The sequence below is a fragment of the Xiphias gladius genome, chromosome 8 (genome assembly GCF_016859285.1).
Source record: "Xiphias gladius isolate SHS-SW01 ecotype Sanya breed wild chromosome 8, ASM1685928v1, whole genome shotgun sequence".
NCBI classification, from domain to species: Eukaryota; Metazoa; Chordata; class Actinopteri; order Istiophoriformes; family Xiphiidae; genus Xiphias; species Xiphias gladius.
Genome location: NC_053407.1, coordinates 9,206,032 through 9,226,574, shown reverse-complemented (window position 1 = coordinate 9,226,574; position 20,543 = coordinate 9,206,032). Strand labels below are relative to the sequence as shown.

General features: G+C 39.0%; 1 protein-coding gene across 5 annotated transcripts; it reads right to left on the bottom strand.

Moving 5' to 3' along the window:
- Positions 1-8,720: 8,720 nt before the first annotated feature.
- si:dkey-246g23.4 (uncharacterized protein LOC559426 homolog) lies at positions 8,721-16,789 on the bottom strand. Of its 5 annotated transcripts, XR_005707890.1 has the most exons (8): positions 16,733-16,776; positions 16,575-16,633; positions 14,604-14,873; positions 13,832-13,975; positions 13,038-13,741; positions 12,595-12,835; positions 9,840-10,095; positions 8,721-9,782 (listed from the first exon to the last, which is right to left on the bottom strand). XR_005707890.1 is itself a non-coding variant. In XM_040132183.1 (7 exons), the coding sequence occupies exons 3-7, from the start codon at positions 14,836-14,838 to the stop codon at positions 9,893-9,895; spliced, it is 1,527 nt and encodes a 508-aa protein (XP_039988117.1). In that variant the 5' UTR covers positions 14,839-14,873; positions 16,575-16,633; positions 16,733-16,776; the 3' UTR covers positions 8,721-9,892. The 5 variants fall into 5 exon arrangements, 4 of the variants coding, with proteins under 4 accessions (XP_039988117.1, XP_039988118.1, XP_039988119.1 ...); XM_040132183.1 differs by having other exon boundaries at positions 8,721-10,095; XM_040132184.1 differs by lacking the exon at positions 16,575-16,633 and having other exon boundaries at positions 8,721-10,095; positions 16,733-16,789.
- Between the last annotated feature and the right edge of the window lie 3,754 nt (positions 16,790-20,543).

Below are 20,543 nucleotides of genomic sequence, written 5' to 3'. Positions count from 1 at the left end.
AAAATAAATGGCTTTGCTAAGTGTGGGGTTTGAAAATAGTTGTTGACTGCAAGCCTTCAGTTCGAGCATGTATGTGGTGTAACTATTGACCGTCCAACATCCGTGTTTACATTCCTGATTTTTCTTGGGGACAGGATGTGCATGATTCATAAGACAGTGTGGCTAGGAAAACTTGGGATAATACTGGGAATAACACACCTGAATGAGGATAAATGTGTATGTGTCCATGTGTGTACACTCCTCTGTCTGTTTAATATGTTTGGAGAGGATGCAATGGGATTTCAGTGGCATTGACCCATAAAGAATGAAAGCATGTGGTGTGTTTCAGGGAAAGGGGCCTCTCTGTCTCTCTCTCCATCTTCTCTTCCTTTTTCATGTATCTCCCAAGTTGCTCCCTCTCAAACTAGGACATCTCCCCCTGTCTCACCCCCCACCTTACCACCAAACCTTTCTCTCCTTCCCTTCCCCTCCCCTCTCTCCATTCTCAGTGTCTTGCACTGAAAGGGAGAAAGAATGCTAAGCCCGCACAAATCTCAGTCATTATTAGTTTTACAGGAGCAGGGCTTATGTCACTGGGAGGCCCCGGCTTCACTTACACAAAAGACAAAGTAAAGAGAAAGAGTGAGAAAAAAAAGAGAGAGTAAAAAGGGGGGACATATAGAGATAATGGAAGAGGGCAGAAGAAGAGACTGGACGAATGACTGTGTGAGAAAGACAGAGAGATTGAAGTCCATTGCTGACAATTTGGTAGCATCATTATTATAATGCAGAGGTACATTAAATATTTTGGAATTGACCATTTCCCCTACTGGTGCTGCGCCTGTCAAGCATCTGCACATAATGCAGTTTACACTGATAACAGTGTTAAATTAACCACTCAAAATCCTCAATAATTTTGACAGATATAGACAAATGTTTCTAGCGTGGCGACCGTCTACAACTGCGGGTAGCAGATTTTATCAGCTGCAGCTCATGTTGCTTCATTTGTTGGTTTAAAATATCTTCTCCGGCTGACCCTTCAATGTTTAATGCTGACACAATTTAAAGTGAGAGAAAAAAAAAGGCATTGAGGATCAGGACTAACCAATGTGTCTAGTATAATGAGTTTTGTTGGGGTTCCTGAGCGTAAAGATCCACAAATCTCATGTTATCTAATATTCAACTCTAATGATACCCTACACTCTGATATAATAGCATTTCAAGGACCTGCAGTCACATAGTGGGAAAAACTGTGCTATCATAAAATGGCTTTTATCAACATAACTTGTGACCTTACAAAATAAAGTATATGAAATGCTCCTTGGTCTTGGAAGTAATTTGGCTAGGTTACTAGTGTATGTAATAAACTAGTTATCCATACATGGTAATGTTAGTAGCTTATGTTACAGCAGAGAAAAATGCACCCTTCAATCCATTCCTTAAGGTTTTGCTCTTGCATTTTTGCTTTTGGAAAGGCTTTAAAAAAGACACCACCCTTTAAAATTTCCCTGTACCTATGTACCATGAAGAAAGCTGGACAGACCTGCAGTGCAGTAACCCTTTGCTAAGCTATGACTGGACACCAAATGATTTTAAAACTATACAAAAACTGGTGGTGCACTTTGGATTTCTTATTGCTAATTTCTTATTCATATTTCTTAATCCTGAACATATAGACAATGTGATCATATTTTGAGATACTACACCAATCAGCATATGTATATATATATATATATATATATATATATACACATATGTTGATTGGTATATACCTATTGGTGATTGGTGTGTGTGTGTGTGTGTGTGTGTGTGTGTGTATATACATACACACACACACACACACACACACACACACACACACACACACACACACACACACACACACCATTCAGCCTCAACATTTAAACCGGTACCTGTTTTTAATGTTGTGGCTTCTCAGTGTGCCATTACCAGGGCATCAGATGAAAGCAGAACATTTATCTACCTATATTTGAAACACCAACTAGTCCTATATATGGCATTTCACTGTGCCCTAAGGAATGTCTTCCATAATCAACATACTTTTGATATTTAGAAATGACCTGACTCCAGTGAAGATACACTATGATGCCTCATGAGAAAACAAATATTTCAATATCAATTTAAACCATCTGCTGAACCAAGAATATTTGCTAAAGGGGCAGAAATATATGTGAGATTTTAGACATGCCTGGTATGGTGGAGTGGAAAGGAATTCACAGGAATAACATCAGTATTGAGCAACATGTATTTTGTATTATCTTGTCATAGTTTTCTAAATCTATACCACACCCTGGACAATCTTCAGTTCTTAATGGGGAAAAAACTGCAGCTGCACAGTTTCCAGTAGCAGACAGTGTGCTAATATTTCCAGACATGTTCTCACATACATTATTCATATCCTGCCTCCTTTCTGAATCTGGAATGTACAATATACATGAATATTAAATAAAGTCAACAACTGTATGAAGAGAATAAAGGATGAAACATTCACACATCCCAGCCTACTGATACAAGAATTTAAGTGCATATACACACATGTTCTGTAACTCCATAAGTGCAAAAGGATTCACATAACTACTCCCAAGGCTATACAGGACATGGCATTCAGTCTGGACACAGCATCCATTTGTACAGTTATGAATGAGAGGAAAGTGTGAATCCAGAAATCCTGTTCTCCACTCAAACGACAGAAATTCCTTTCATCTGCGAGGCGGTCTCTGGAGGCAAAGATGCACTGTAGCTGTGTCTGCAGGGTGGAGTGTCTGCGGGTCTCAGGGGGTTTCATATCACATGTTTACTCTCTGATGGTCAAGATTAATTCCAGTCTGACTCATGGTGTAATAGTTGGTAGCGATCCAGAGATGGATCTGGCTCAGCGGTCAGGGCAACCCCTCTTCCACATGTGACGATTATACGAGCACAGTAAGTACGACTTTATACAAGCCAAGTGGGAATACCTAGCATATAATGCAATGCATAATGAAGTTCAGCCTGTGCATCTGGATTTAATATCTGAGCTCTTTATACACATTTGTTGATGTTGATAGTATGTGGTCTTTGTGTTTGTGTACCTAAAACATTTAAAAGGTGTGATATATATATACTGCACAAATTTCTTGTGTATATAATTCACCACATTTCTGTCAGAAATGTGAACTTCTGCTATTGAATAAATTTTAGACACTGGCACAGAAAGTATTTTGTCACAGGAGAAGGGTTTTTTTTAGGGGGAAGTAGCAACAAACCCCCAAGACCACAGTCATGCTAGTGGCTCTATGAGGCTGCACATAGGCAGAGCGGAGCTAAATGATAATGCTAGCATGCTAACATGCTAACAACGCCAATGCTAATATGCAATATGATTTTTAACAGATATACTGTTTACCACGTTCACCATCTTAGTTCAGTGAGATGGCAGGTAAAAAATACTGTTTGAAAACACTAAAAAGAAATCAATATATAAAAATAAAATCTTACCTATTTGTAGCTTGTCCGAGTCCGTTATCGAGACTATCCTCTTTGCCTTGTTCGAAAGACAAACTTTAACAGACGATACTAAGGTGAGATTTATACTTTAGCAGAAGTGATTCAGAAGTGTTTTCCTGTTTTTAGAAAAGAAAGGACTAAATGGTTGGTTTGGCAAATGTATGTCTACTTAATTTCCCCTCCCCTGCTAAAGAGCAGTGCACAGGCGCTTCCTTAAGCTTCTCAATGGAAATCCCGATTGGGGTGGACATGCGAACATTTGCTAATTTGCACGAAAACAAAGTGCAGCTGAGGCTGATGGGAATGTGATCAGTTTTATGGGTATTTAGTCATAAACCAAACTATTGGACAAATTAATTTTTTACCTGATGATGGTGCCATTTCAATTCATCCCGATGGGAACATGAATGTTTGAAACTAATTTGTTGACAAGGTATCCCATAGTTGTTGAAATATTTTAGTCCATACCGAAGTGGGGGACCGACAGGCAGACCACCAGTGCCCTCCATAGAGACGCACTGCTAGCGTGGCTAAAAACAAGCTGACGAGGTGAACAGGTCATTCATCACTTTATTGTCACTTTAATGTTTATTAGCATGCTACTCTGGTGGGCTGTCAGTGTGCAGAAGCCTGAAGCGGAAGCCTGTCAAAGCCATTCATTCCAAATCAGGGCTGTCAGCCGGGGTCAGAGGTCAGCCTGAAGGGTCAGGGGTTAGGTGCGAATGGTTGGTATGAACTAGGCTGCTAGATTTGGAGAGGGGGAAAAATGGCACTTATGGGTTGTAACCTCTCAGCATGTATGCAGTACAATAATACACTTAAATACTTACGCACAGAATACAATCCTAAATTATGCCTGTAGGATTTACCTCTAGAACTATATCTCTATACTCTAATGTGATTGCATCCTGCACTGTTATGCCAAGTGAGGAAGGAGTCACATCGCCAGTTCATAGCGGTTCATTCAAAACTAATTTTCTCCTTTTGATGTGTTGTATACAGCAATAAAAATTCCCTTTGCTCTGTTTTACTGTCTCACATTTAAAAAGTTGAGCTACTATTAACTGCATCCCAGCATTTGGTTTTAATGCCTCAGGGAATGTAAACCTCAAGCAGCTGAAGAGGGCAGATAAATCTCTGACTTAATGGTTGTTTTAGTCAGTAATAAAATATGCGTTTGTCTCGTTTCTACAGTTTGAGCGATGTAATGAAAGAAAACACACAAACACACGTACAATATGGATGCATAAAATAACACGACTGTGTTGCAGCTTTGACTATAAAGAGACAAGGAGAGTAGAACTGGTGCCATCCGCTCTACTTTATTAGACTATTAACCAGACACATCAACAAAGAGATGGAAAAGTTTCTGCACTGGTAATATAATCTGATAATGTAACTATGCATCTATACTATACTAAAACATATTTTGATTGCTGAAGTATGCTTCTGTTTGCCCTTGAATGGAAAAGCTTTTTTAAGTGTATGTGAGGCATGGCAACACAATGGCCTTGATGAGTTCATGTGGGACATCTGTTTAAAGATGCGTGCTGGCACTGGCTGATGGAAAAACAGGAGAAGATGATGAAGATCGTGGCGGGGGGCGGGGCACGAAACTGGAGTACAGAAGAAATACAGATGGGTTAATAAAGGATTGACAGACAAAGAGAGGTTCACGTAGACCAAACATCTGTCTGCTGTCTCTTCACTACTTTCCAGAAACTTTAAAATCAGAAAATCAGTCTGTTTGTATGCAGAACTCAGGCTCATTTGGCCAAAGTATTGTAAACAGAAATGATTTGTTGAACTTGTGCAGGGATTCTTTCAAAATAAAACCATTCCTGGAGCTTCTTTACCTGCAGTTTTTTGGAGGCTGTGGACTCCAGACAAATGAAGCTGATTGTGAATTATATTCTGGAAAATCACCCAGAAGAAAAATCAAATATTTTTCAGAATCTGCTCAGCTCAGCAACAGATCATATGCACATGGAACTCTCCGTGTTCAAAGCAATAACCTGTTTCAAAGTGCAATTCTGGAGGTAGTGTGTGGGTCTGGTTGCTAGTTATGCTCATTAGGCTAAACCCCCTGTAGCTACACTAATCATTTCTCATTACCAACTTGTCTTTCTCTTCTCTTCTAATCAGCGAGGTGGTTAGAGCCATGCCCGATCTCAACTGCTTCCCCTTCATGACTATTTCATTCCTGTATCATTATCCTTTATCCTCTAACGGCCCTAACCAGCACGGTCTCCGACTGTACTCAGCTAACTCTGAGGGTTTCCCGAGTATACAGTAATTACTTCTTTTCTGTAATCTCCTTCTCTTTCTTCCTTCTATTCTCAACTTTTATCATTTTCCTTGCCTTTTTTCTACTGTAGCCTACTGTACCTCTCCCCTCTTGTGTTCCTCCTAAGTTTCCTAAGTTTCCTCTTTGTTATTTCCTCTCCCAACTTTCTCCCATCTGGTTTCTCCTCTTTCACACGCAGCTATCATCTGTCCTCTCCTCTCCCTTACTCTCCCATTTCTGTTTCTCCCTTCTTCCTCTCAGTCCTCCTTCTCCTTCAATACCTCTTCTCTTTCTCGTCCCGCACTTTGAACTCAGGTAGCTGTGCAGCATTCCTCAACATGACCCCTTGGATCAAGATTGGCTTAAAAAAAAATGATGGAGAAACAAGAAAAAAAACTGAAAAACTATTTCATCTGTTTCTATGGGAACTCCGTGAGGCGCTTCAGTAAGTCTTGTAAGACTTCAAAGTTCTTCCTGAGCTTTCTGCTTTATGGGAGTTGATACTGACTGGGTCAAATGTAGACTGTCCCATATCCCTGCTGCTCCACAGACATACACACACACGCACGCACGCATACACACCAGTGCAGGTTGGGGGCTGGGTGAAAACTGAATTTGTCCCACATAGTTGCTAGAAGTTAAGTTAAAGCACATGGGATCTTCTCACCAGTTCTCTGCCACTTCTTTACCAGAACAAACATCACAGTTAGTGTGACAAAATAATGTTTGGTCAGCATTTCTAAAAAAGCTAGTACGTGAACCTTTGAGTTAAGACTACGCTGTTAAAGGAGGGGTCCAGCAATTTAGCACTGGAATTTCATAAAATAAGCGGGACTTACAAGAGAACATTTAAAAAAAAAAAAACAGTCAAAATTGCTCAAGCAGAGGTGGAGATATTCTGACTGTCAAGCCCCCAAAATGCTGAAACCTACATTTCTCATGATTCAAATCAATATCATCTTTCATTAATCCCACCCTGCCTCCTGAAGGCCCAATTGTGGCTTTCTGTTAAAAATTGCAAGTCTGAAGCCCAAGCCAACATAACCCTGATGACAGCACAATAGCGCTGTCACGATTGGCCAAAAATGATGTGCGATTATTCCTTCTAAAAAAAATATGTAGGTTGGAACCATTCGAATCTCGATTTTTGCGCATTATGTGCATAAGAGGGCAAACCAATACAAAACAAGCCATAACTACTTGGCTGCATATTTTCGAGCTGTGCCCCCAGGTTGCTAGTGCTGGAATTGCGTTCAAATTTTATCTCGAGATTCCACAACTTTGCAGTCTACTGATCAAAATCCAGATTGCAAATCACTCTCTCTTTGGCCAAGTTGGGATAGGAACTCTCTGCCATCAATACCACACGGTTGCTGTTGAAGTATTCTCTCCTTTCAGCTTGATCTACATTTCATTTTCAATCAATGAAAGTGACGTTTCGTAACTCCTGTCCGTCATGCAGTGCATTCAGTGCAGCGTCACAGGCCCACGCAAAAAACTTGCAAGGCAGAAAGCAGCGTTAGTGCTGCTTTTTTTTTCTCCTCCAGAGCCACAGAAGATATTATACGCCTGTTTTCACAGGCTGGGTATTACTCCTCGCAACTTTATACATACTGCAAGTTCAAGGACAAACACCCCATGCTCAAATCATAATCAGTATTTAAGGATATTTATTCATTTATCAACTCTATAAATTAAAAATGTTTTATCTTAAAGCAAATGGTGTGTAATTCCACATTTTCTTCTTTTGTTTATTGCTCAGTCAGACATCTTATTCCTTTTATGTGAAGTACAGAGAGTGTGTAAATAATGGTTTAGGGATTTCAGGCAGGCTGATATGCAATTAAAAGATAAAAACTTCCTCATGGCTCAAGTAACACTAGATATTAGGATCACTGGATTGGAAATCCTCTGATAATTTTGAACCAGCAGTCTTCCTTTCCCTGATAATAGGTGGCCTCTTCTCTCTCTTGGCAGACAACCATTGCATACTGTGTGTGTGTGCGACTGTGTGTGTTTGGTTTTCATGTAGAGTTTCTATGAAACATGGATTATGTCTTTGTTCCTGTCTGGCAGATCAAAGGCTTGTGGTATTTTGTGACCAGCTCTCTTGTTGTGGTAAGTTTTCTTTTCTGCAGTCTCTTTCCTTTGGTGTGTGTGTGTGTGTGTGTGTGTGTGTGTGTGTGTGTGTGCGTGTGTGTGTGTGCATGTGTGTGTGTGTGTGTGTGTGTGTGTGTGTGTATGTAGCTTGTGTCTGTTGGTGCGGGGGCATTTCAGTGTAGGCCACTGTTCGTAAACCTCGGTTTGGAGTTTGTTATTGCAGATTTATAGAGAAAGATATGTTTATTTATACTTGTTATATTTGCATTATACCAGGTTGAAGATGTTTATCTGGTGCCACTTGTTGGTTCGAGGTTATAAAAGCTAGTTTTCTTGATGGTTGCACATACCAAACATTCTGCAGCAGAGCAAGAAAATGAAGAAAAGATTTTCTCACTTGGTTTCAGGCTGCATTGGGACATAACTTGGGAAGAAATTCATTGAACCATTTAGGACTTACTTTGTTGTTTCAGCAATGTAATTTAACACTTCAGTTCACTTTTGAGGCTGTTTAAAATTGGCTTTTAAATTAAAGGGGGCATAATTTATATATTTTGCTTAGGTTTTAATAACTGAACCAAAAAAACGGATGCAACTTACTATTATTCAGTTGTTTGATTTATATCTGTACATTCCCTAATCCTACCTGTGGTGTAATATCTGCATTTATCCGCACTTGTTCAGTTCAGTCCTGCATCTGTGAAGGTTGCATATGCAACATCATTATCTTCTCACTGGAGGGAGCCATAGTCACATTTTCACTGTGCAACCCATTGTTCATTGATGCATGACACTTATGCAATAAAGGATAAAAACATTCAATAGCAAAGAGTGACTTTAAGACAACATATGTAAAACACGCTTCTGAATTTTTGTGATTTTGATAGAAATCTAAAAAAATTCACGAGGCTCTCTGATTGTCAAATTTCTTACACATTTTGCACCTGTGTGACATTAAACACAGTATCTGCAATTTTCATTGTAGGAAAGTGACAGTGCCGTACTGTGTAATGTATTCCAGAGGTCAGTGTTCAATATGAACACTTTAGGAACTGTACGAAAATTTTTGGGGTAGGGAGGAAAGGCTGAATCTTATGTTTTGAAAAAAAGCAAGATTTTCACCACATTATTAATATTTTTCCACTTGACTTAGAAATAAAAAACTGCAAAACCTTCCTACCAATATCTTAAAATTATACCACAGGTAAAACTCTTGGTTAAACTCCTTTAATAATAAATAACTAGAGGAGGAAAAGCATAAAGTATTTGAGTACCCTGATTTAAACATTTAATGTCTTAAGAATTAACATTAATTTCCATAAATTAACCAAATACGTAAATTCGAAATGAACAAACAAATGACGTGCCACATCAAGCAAATATTCAAGCCACTATGAAACAACTTTGAAACAAGACTTACTGACTACTACACTACCAGTTAGCTCATGTTTTATGTATAAGGTAATTTGGTTTCATGTGCGAAATCTATAAAAAAAAGCTCTAAATGTCTTGGTTGCAGTTTGGTCAACAATGAAGTGTTTTTAAATCGCCCATGGACTGAAAATGCACCTGCAGAACTTATCATATTGGTAACATTCAGAAGAAAAAAAAACCCTCACCCACTCTGAGCACCCCTCCCACCCTAATAATTTTTGTGTTTCTTTCCTCTTCAGTATTTGACCATTGATAATAAACAGGGCAGATCTGGCTAGGAGATTTATTAATTTCCTCATTTCCTGCCAGCTTACACTGTCTGTGGTCTGTATGACAGACAGAGATGCTGACTCCAAACCATCCACATAATACCCTACAGACAGACATCCGTTGACTCTGAAGGCCCAGTTGATCCTGCAGATGATTCTTCACGACATTCTTTTAGGCCTCTGAACTCCACTGCCCCTGCCTTTCTCCATCCAAAAAAAAACCTCCCTCAGTCTTTACTTTAAATTTTCAATTTTTTGACTGTGATTTTGAGATTCAACTCGACGTCCATCAGTAACAGAAACTTTTCTCCATATTTCATGTCATGCCTGGCTCTTCGCCTTCAGCTCTGAGGCTGTGCCCCATCTTGTCTGTGTGCATGTCGTGATTCGTGGTGGTTGACCCCTGACCCCTGCGGTTCAACTGATGAAGGAGGAGCAGGAACAGGGCAGAGACAATGAGAGCCACTCCTGCCATGATGAAACCTGTCCCGTAATCACTCATCCTATCAATGAAGAACCCTAAAATGAAAAGTACACGTGTGAGTGATTTGCAGCTTTGACACAGTCACATTTTCCATTCCTGACTGGATTGCATCTATGCTGGCTAAAAGACATCAATATCAAAATGACTTTATCGTTTTGGCTTCATTTAATAGCAGATAGTTGTAAATGAGGCAAAAGACTGATGCAGAGATAAGGATAAGAGGATTGCATGAAGATTCATTTCATCCCAAGGCAGCACTGCCAGTGCTGTCCTCCCGCGAAGGAAACATAATTAGAACGCTTTGATGCATCCTCAACATCCATCAACTCTCTGCTCTTCAAAGTGCTCAAAGTACTGAGTGGTACAGTAAATAAGTTAGAAATAGCCTTTGTGTCAGAAGGACCATGTTAAGTTATAAATAGGACACCCCAGGCTACATTTGCATCTACTTCACTTCAATTAGCGCTTAACTTATTTTAAGGTCAGTGTCAGCCTTTAGCATTGTCTTAACTTTAACATTTACATGTGTCACTTTAATCTAAATTAGATGGTTTTCCATAACTTGTTAAACAGAGACTAATAGAGATATTAAAAGGGAAACAAGAAATGGCCGTTGAAGGACTGGGGGGGGGGATGGAAATAATTTTTTTATGTTTTCTAAGATTTTGCTGATATATCAGGCCAGTGACAATGGACTCCACTTAATAATAATAATAATAATAAAAAGTACATACAGCTCTAAGAGGAAAGTCCAAGGTGTGCGACACAAGAATAACAGCTCATCACACTACAAAAAATCAAATAGTTTTTATTCCCTGTCTTTTGCAGCACTAACAGCCTTCTCGGAAATCCACAAATATCATCAAATGGATCCAAACTACAATTAAGAGAATATTTTTTTCCACTCTGTTGGAGAATGGAAAAAACCCGTTTACTGCTGATTTACTGCGGGCCATGCTGCTGGCCGTGCTTTCTGGCATGGGGGGCTGCGACTGGGTGCCAAAGTCAAGCTGGGTGTTTTTCAGGCTGTATTTACTTCTATTGTTTAGAGCGTGAAAACAGGTTGTAACTTCAGTGACCAGGTTCAAATGCTCGCTGGTTGGTAGGACAGTGCCATGGGTGGTGGGGTCGCAGCTTGTGTCAGTTTGCATAAAGAAAGGACAGGAAAACAATTTCTAAGAATACCAGTGGCATTTAACTGCAATTTTACTTTAATGGCTGACCAGTTTTATTTTTCACGAGAGAATATATTAATGAAGATAACTGCCAACAGATTGCGAAAGTAGCTGATACATTTGAGACACTTTTGAGCCACTGCCAAAACTTAACCATTTACGCTAAGAAGTATTTCACGTATTATGGAGGAGCAGCGGGATACAATATTTTGCACCAACAAACACGTCAGGTAAGATTCATTATCCTTAATTAATTCCTACTAATCATAAAGGTGAAAATGCACATCATGAAAAGCAGACAAAAGGGATTTTTATACTATAATAGTAAGATGTGGGTTATGCAACACCATGTCAGGAAGCTGTCTATAATATTTTGCATGTTTGCCGGATTTTTTATTCAGCTTACCATGATTTAAAGCTGCTATAATCAATGTCTTTATTTTAACTATGGATGATTTGATTGTGTGTATGTGAAAATGGTCGCTTGTCGTGACGAGCCTACAGAGAAATATCACTGCAGATTTCCTTGAGCTCAGCAGAGCAATTTATTGTGTTCATTGTTTTGGTTTTCTGGCCGGCAACTTTAATGTTTTTGTTCACTTTGCTAGCAGGTTCACCACATCAACTTTACAATGTAATAATAAGTGGCCACAAAAACAGTTATTGCAGCTTCAAAAAGGTCTCAGAAAAAAATATTATTTGGTATTTACAAGATGTTTCGCCTTTTTCTACTCCTCTGTTTAGCCATTATGGTACCACAGTGGTCCCACCACAGTGTATGAGTGGAAAAAATGTCTCAAGTAACAGAATGGAAAATCAGTGGGGGAATCTTTGGGAAGCGACTGGTGATTGGCAATGAAACGTCATATTATAAGTTCTGCATAGTTGCTCTTTGAGTGTAAACCCCCCATATCCTGTGGGATGGACCATTGACAAAATCCACGATTAACTGAAGGGTGGTGTTGCATGTCAGGAAGGTATGAAAATCTAATTTTCACTGAATAGGCTCACTGGGCTGGAGTTACAATGCAGAATGGTTTATAAGCACATCCATTGTGTGATTTAATGTGTTGGAAGAATGGGACAAGGAGAATGACACTGTAACCTTGAGTTAATGATTTGGATTTTTTCTGAAGCTCTGCTAACAGAAATGTTAATACACAGTAAATGAAACACTATTTTTTTCTACGCTGTGCAGCTTCTTGTTTATTTCTCACTATCACAGCCAGTTAGCATGGTTGATAGGATCACAGGGAATATTACAGCAACAACTCTAAGCTGAAATCCATTTCTTTTTGATAAGCACAGTCGGTACACTGTGTACTTGCAGTTGACAATCAAAGCATCTTTCCCACTCACCAGCAATGGGCGGTCCAAGCAGGCCTCCGCTGCTGCGTATCAGCATGAAAAACCCCAGTGAACTTCCGAACCTGTGGACGCCCACAACCTCAGCCAGCACAGTGATGTGGATGGAGACAGTGGCACCATACATCAGGCCATAAGCTCCGCTGAACACAGCCAGCTCTGAGAATGAGGAGGCCAGTGGGCAGAGGAGTAACACAGTACCCAGCAGAATCACTGTAGCTGTCAGCTGTTGCACCTGTTGGGAGCAGAGACAAAGGAAACCGACTGTGCATCAGCTGATGCAGTGATGTGGCCTTGACACCAACATGTACACATTCTATATATAGGCAATACACTCTTTCTTTGACATTTTGGGAAATAAGCTTTTCGCTTTCTTGCAGATGATTACAAGAGAAGATTGATACCACTTTCCACTACATTTCTTAAACTGAACGCACCGTCTCCACCAGTCTCAGGTTTGCCACCCAGCCAAAGAACAGCCTTCCAAACAGGTCCAACAGAGCAGAGATGGACATGAGCGCAGCCGCCTGGTACTCCTCAATTCCCTTACTGTGAGCATAAGGAACCAGGAACAAAGCTGGAGCAAAGAAACCCAGAGCAGCAAACACCCCAAACATTGAGTAGACCATGAATCGAGCATTAGTGATGAGGGTATAATCTATGTAGCTCAGTAGTTTGGTCTTTAATTCAGCCCTCTTTGAGTCTTTAGTCGAAGTTGGTATCTCCTCAGGGTATTCAAGACATACATTGGCTGTCCCCTGATCAGACCCCTCAGATATTCTCAGCTCCTCTGTCTCTTGCCAGTTTGGCGTGCACTGCTCTGAGTCCTCTTTTGTGAGCATTTCCAGCGAAAAGCCTTGCTCTACTGCTTTGACCTCACTGACATAAGTCACATCCCTGGTGGCTTTTAGGGGCCTCAGCAACATTCCGCACACACACAGGTTAAGCTGCAGACCACCCAGGATCAGCAAAGCAGCCCTCCAGGAGTAACTGTCAATCAACAGCTGAAACAGGGGTGTGAGGACAAAGGTAATGATGCACTCTCCAGTGCTGGCCAAGGCGTTAGCCACCGGTCGCCTCTTCTCAAAGTACAAACCCAGCAAGGTCACTGTCGGGGTCCAGGTTAACCCATACCCAAAACCTGCAGGGAGGACACCAGTGAATATCATATTTTGTGTGTATGTTTTCAGGCTTGTTTTGTATGTTTAAACATCTGCATCTAACCACTTACCATTTAGGAACCCCACTGTTAGGTAGAGTTCAATCAGGTTACGGGCAAAAGCCCCAATCACGACTCCTAAGCTGCAAATCAGTCCACCCATTATCACTACAGAACGATGGCTGTAGCGAGCACTCAGAGCAGACGCTACAGGAGCTGCAGAGGGATTTTTAACATGCGTAAATGAAGATGTTCTCTTGAAATATAATATGATATATAGGTTTGATCAATATTCCGTTTGAAGATATACAATAAGTTAAACCACATAAGACTTAAGAGCTTTAAGAGTTTTAAAATTAATCCTAGTGTCACTTACTGTCTGAGTAGATCTACTTTTCCGGCGGATGATAATTTATTTTACCCACACCATTAGAATAACGGAGATCAAAAAGCAATCTTATAGTATTTTTCTAGTTTGTTTGTGTTATTAAGGTGGTCCAATTCATTCAACACAAGACAGGACCTGGCGTTTAGCGTTTTTTTTAAGATGTAGGAGAGAGAGCCACCTGGTGGTCAGAACCTGAAGTTATCTGAGTTTGTGCTGAGTCATCTGAAGGATTTGACATCCCGGTCAAAAAGAGTGGAGGGATATTGAAAGATATGGGTCTGAAAATAGGGAACAGTGTTGAAATTGAGGGCTATGAAACATGTACTGATGTCGTACCACTGTATACACAGTACATGTATATACACTGTATAAAAAAATTATAAATTATAAAAAATTTAAAATTTTTTTTTTTTTTTAAAGATTTATGTACTTATAATTAAAAAAGGTCATAATTACCTACTATGTGAATGGTAGCTATAGCAATAGAGGTGATCCATGATGTTTCTGTTGCTGTACTTTCAAAGTATTGGTGTACCTCAACATAGAATACACCAAAGGCCTTAACGACCCCAAAGGTCAGACCAAAGACTAAGAAGCAGGAGAGTGAGATGAACCAGGCGTAGCCACCATCGGGGGCTGCTGTCGGTGCCACAGCTACCCTCCCATTCTGAACCTTCAGCGGAGAGTCCATGTTAATCTGCCTTGGGTTCTGCTACACTCAAATGTCTAGGGAGAAACATGTTATTTTTTATCTTTTGTACAGCAATCACCAAAATTTGCAAAGAAATTGATTTTTTTTCATAATAAACAGAGGGGGTTCACTTTGCTTATTAAATTCAAAAAAACATATTACATTTACTCAAATACTGTACTGAAGTACAAATTTGAGGTACTTAAGTATTCCCATTTTATGCAAGTTTTTACTTCTACTTCCCTACATTTACAGTTAGGTACATAAGTATTTGGACAGTGATACAATTTTTGTAATTTTGCCTTGGTACACTACCACAATGGATTTGAAACAAAGCCTTCAAGATTCCATCCATCTGTACTTTGAAGCACCGTTTTTTCTTCCCATCATTCTGATACAAGTTAATCTTTGTTTCATCTGTTCAAAGAATCTTGTTACAGAACTGGGCAGGCTTTTGTTAGATGTGACAAAATGTAACTTGGCCTTTCTGTTCTTGAGTGTTACCAGTGGTATTTACATTCATGAAGGCGTCTTTGGATTGTAAACTTTGATAATGATATGCCTGCCTCCGTGAGATTGTTCTTGACCTGGCTAGATGTTGTGAAGGGGTTATTCTTCACCAAGGAAAGAATTCTGCAAGGAACGAATTCAGGCCTTTTGGTGTTACTGAGCTCACCAGTGCATTCCTTCTTTTTAAGAATGTACCAAATTGTTGATTTGAGTTTCTGCCATCTGTCTGATAGGTTTGTTTTGTGCTTCAGCCTAATGATGGCTTCCTTCATTTCGCATATTGAGAGCTACCAAATTCAAAGTCAATACTTGGAATCAACTCCAGACCTTTTATGTGCTTAATTTGTCATGGAATAATGAGGGAACAGGTCACAACTGGCCATGAAACTGATCATCAGTCAATTGTCCAATTACTTTTGACCATCTTAAAATGAGGGACTGTATAAAAATGGCTGTAATTCCTAAATGGTCAATGCAATATTTTTGTTAATCCCCCCCCCCCCCGAATTAAAGCTGAAAGTCTACACTTTAATCACATCTTGATGGCTTCATTTCAATTCTGTTGTGGTGGTGTACAGAGACGAAATTACAAAAATTGTGTCAAAAACTGTCCAAATACTTATGAACTTCACTGTATTTGACAACAAAATTTTGCTAATAACACTTGCATGCTTTTACTTTAACTTAACTTTTACTTTAAGTTACATATTCAATGCAGGGCTTTTACTTGTTAGGGAGTATTTTTATGGTGCAGTACAGCTATTTTTAAGTAAAGGATCTAAATACTTTCTGCATCACTTATTTTTGTGTACTTTTGGACTAAGGCTGTTCTTTAAAATGAAAGTAAATCTTTATGCTAGAGCATACATTGATAATTTAGAAAATAGTGTGTTTCCAACAGTTTGAGGAGGGACTTTTCTCTTTTATCATAACAATACACAAATGACAAAAAGCCATTCATGGATCTCTTTGACAGAAACCAGTGCTTACACTTGTCTAGAGAAAGAAATAAAAAGTAACAATTTTCCATTGTAGGCTATTTGTCATCTCTTTGAACCACAGTCACTGCAAGCAGATAAGATTTAATATGCATGACAGGATTTAGCTTAATTCCTTTTTTCAGATGAAAAACCCATTAAACACATAATAATTATGGAGATTCGTAGACTGCATGAGAACCTGTTTTCAAAGGATTGTCAAGCATTTTAATTATGGAGATTACCCACCTTCTGTGTGATTGGACTGAAAGAGGTCTGGACCGAAATCTGGATCATGATCCCGAAAGCTTGCAATACAAGTCAGCAAGAATCACAACAAAATTCACAATACAATTCAAAGACTGTACAAACCTAATAATACGTATGAAATAATAATTCTGCCATACCTGTCGGGATCAAACTGAAGCCATCGTGTTTCTCCTGGCCAGGGGAGCTCATCAGGCTTGGTGTGACTGCTTGCATTAAGCAACGGCTTTGGCACTCTTTCCGTGTCACATGCAATAGTGGTGTCCCTCACATGGCAAAGGCAACATGTCTAACAGGCACTTTTAGAGAAAGTACTTTCCACATTACAGGGTGCAAGGGTCAAATACTGACAATAAGTAACAGAGAAAAGAAAAAGACAGAGAATGAAAAGACAACAGATGTTTAAAAAGCATGACATGTACCTTGTTATGTGAAATCTTAGGGTGATGTGTTATGCGTAACACGTGCAAACGAGCTACTAACCTGGACAGACCTTTGTAACCTCTTTTCTATGGATTCCTCAGTATGTTGACAGTGTGAACACAAAGACACATGCAGGGCAAAGTTTCATCAACTGTTCTGTGCGCTTGTGTGTGCATGTGGTTCAGAGTCAAGAGCAGAAGACAAAGAGCAGATCGGACCAGGAATATAATCTTATCTGGAATGTGACATCGTCAATTCCCTTTCTCAGTATATTTAGAAACTGACAATGACAGTGAGGAAATTAACATCTACTATACTATGGGTAATACGATCAAAAGTTTAAATGGATGTTGAAACATATCCCTGGCAAGATAAATAACTGTATTAAGAAAGATGTTGACTTTAATTTTTCTTTTTCAATAACTTAAAGCCCTTGAAAACATGGCTTCAAATCAAATATATTTCTCCATAACCTTAAAAAGTTATGATATTTACATTCAAAGATCTGAAAAAATATCCTCACTCAATATTTATCAAGAGTTTAATAACCAAAAACTCAACTAATCAACATGCAACATGAGCAAACAATCTTATAACGGCCATCACAACTAGATTCAAATCTTCCTAAACTCGTAAGTGGAGCATGGAAATACATGATATCAGTTCTTTCCCACAAAGCCGTGCCCTCTTCAAACCAGAGAAAAGAACGAGGCCAAAAACAAAAATCCATACATTTCTCATGTGAAATAACCAAAAATGTTCAAACTGTAACAGAAAATGTTGTGACCCCACCGTTAATAACAAGAGGCTAACTGATTGTTCACTATAGTCTGCCCTCTTTAGTCATTGTTGCAACGCATGTCAAGCTTTCAGTTCTCGTGTGATAAAAGCACAATTTCTACATGCTACATGTCCCAGCTAAAAAGTTAGCATCCTCACCAGCTGATGATCCATGGAGAGGACATAAAGGAGCAGTATTACATACCGTACAGAATGATAAGGGAACATTTAGGATTGGACAGTTATTTCATTATGAAACAAAATGGGATGGATTGTTATTACATTTATGCTTTATTGTTCTCATTTTCAAACTGTAGGTTTCAGTTTTAACATTACAAGAGAAAAGGCTTTGAGAATAAGGACTAAATATGTTTTACAAATGTAACCCTATCTCGTGTAAAGACTGGCCTGCTTTGCTGGAGTGTCACCTTCCCTAAATCAAAACAGAATTGCTAATGTTAAACTTACTTTAAAAACTAAACAGTAGATGTCCCACTATTGAAGGGGCTCTTTTCTTACTTAACCTGTAACTGCAAAAAAATGTTTTCATGATATACTTGGAAGTCTTGGAAGTAACACTACACTAACGTTAATAGGTAGTTAGCCTGGTATGCTAATACTTGCGGCGAATGAAAGAGCAGACAAACTGTTCAGTCCAGTCCATACACATTTGCTCTTATGTTTTTGATTTTGGGAAGAAATAAAAAACATGTTCCCCTAAACTGTAACAGTTTGATACAATGGTATACTTAGTTCACAAACTGATTTTTTTCTGTATTAAGAAATGCAGGATTTTCAAATAATTCCTGTTGTTGTGCAGCAGTGCAGCATTAGGGCCATTAGGATTTCGAAACTACTGAAACTATTACATTTTTAATGTCCCACCCATTTTTATACAGTCTATGGTCCCACTATAAACTGAAACCAATTTTTGCGAAAACAGAAAAAATGAAGTCAGACAATTTAAATTGGTACATGACAAACACCCACACGGGGAGATCAAGCTACAGACTCAGACAACCGAGACAATGTTCTGCATGGGGCAACACATCGAGACACCCATCTAGTCCTTTCATAAGTGATAAGCTTTCACATGCTCACATCTTTCCTGCAGCCTCACAGACAGTTAACATGAATCCTCTGATGATCAATGTGTCAAAATATGTCACAAACCAAAGTAAAACCAAGAACGTGTATGCTTCCTTTGAGCAGAGTTTTTTGAAACAGAAGAAGCATTGACATGATGCTTTTTCACTGGGTCATCAAAATATTAATAACTGCTATCAAAACACATTCAAAAACTACACATACACAAATACTATTTTTATTATTCCAATGAAGACAGTTCTAAAGTTCACTTTATTTCTCATTTTTCTCAATTCGAAGTTCACAAAATAGTGATTCAGTAAGGACAAGTTGTTAATCAGGAAGAAACAGGAAGCCTTTTGAATCTGTTTCAAAGGTAGTGAACTGGCATGCTTAGATCCATCTACTCTATTACTATCTAACATTGAATTTCTTATTAACAAACAGGAAATTATGGATATTATTTGAAATCTGACAAAACTTTTTACAGTCCGATGGCTTCACAAAAAGCTCAGACAAATGCTGCATATTGTAAATTACCTAGGCTGTGTGGCACAGCCTGCCAATAAACTTTTGCAAACTATTAATTCAGCGTATAGATGGCCTGTTTTATGAGCTTTAAAGTTCACTAAAGAGACACAGTACCAAGGTCTATGGTGTGCCAAATCATTATCTAGGATAAGCATCTTTAGAAGCAACGTTCTCAGTGTTTGGGCGAAGTTCCAGTGGGCTTCTGAGTCAGCAGACAGCAGCAAACACAGTCCGTAGTCCTGCTTTAATAGCGGAACTAATTATTATTTATGGTCTATTGATCACATTAGATCTTCTGGAACTCTCAGCACAACACTAAACCACTTAAATCACAACATGGGGCTGACTCATTAGCATGAATTTGCATACGTTTAAACTGGGCTGACTTTATATGTTCAAACTTTATACCCCTAAATGTTTTTGTTGGATCACTCACTCTTTTAGTTTGAGAGATTTTTTAACTTAATTTGGTTTCTGTATTCTGGTGAAGGTCACTGTGTCACAGCTCAGCTTAGGTATTAGAGCTTAGAGAGACAGAGGGGGGTGGAATAAAAGAATCACTCTTCTTTCTCTGCATCTGTCTAGAACTGAGACAGTAATTTAGATGGGGCTAGATCTCTAAGATATTTTTGTCTTATATAATGTCATGAAAAGAATTACCCTACCTTTTTTTTTTTTACAGAGGATCTTCTGTATTTTTTTCATGGAAAAAGCTTGCTTTTGGTGCACAGAACATTGAATTATACATCCCCAATGGGTGTTCTAAACAAAATTAAAGATTAACAGGCATGGTTGAAAAATTATAAATCTATGATGAAGATGACTGGTAAGGGTAGAACAGTGGTATAGATGGAGAGGAACGCCTGCTGAATAATGAATATGTGCTTGTGACGCCTGACACAGTGGGTGCAGAGGGGAATGTTAGTAGCTCTGTTGGCACAGGAAGGTGGACATCTCTGATGTCTTCGTGTTTGTCTTCTTCACTAGTCCTGGCTTGTTGTTGATGCAGCAGGGACTTGTCTGTGCAGGCTGCCCCTAAACGTCAGCAAACAATTCTAATGATATAACATCACACTTTTTTGTTATACACAGTCTCAGATGTTTTTGCATACAAGGGCTGTCAATAGTAGC

Excerpts from the sequence above, each read along its gene's own strand:
- si:dkey-246g23.4 (XM_040132184.1), bottom strand. The coding sequence starts at position 14,838 with ATGGACTCTCCGCTGAAGGTTCAGAATGGGAGGGTAGCTGTGGCACCG. Across the intron at positions 13,742-13,831 it reads AACAGTGGGGTTCCTAAATG|GTTTTGGGTATGGGTTAACC; the intron begins GTAAGTGGTTAG and ends TCCTCCCTGCAG. Across the intron at positions 12,836-13,037 it reads ACCTGAGACTGGTGGAGACG|GTGCAACAGCTGACAGCTAC; the intron begins GTGCGTTCAGTT and ends TGCTCCCAACAG.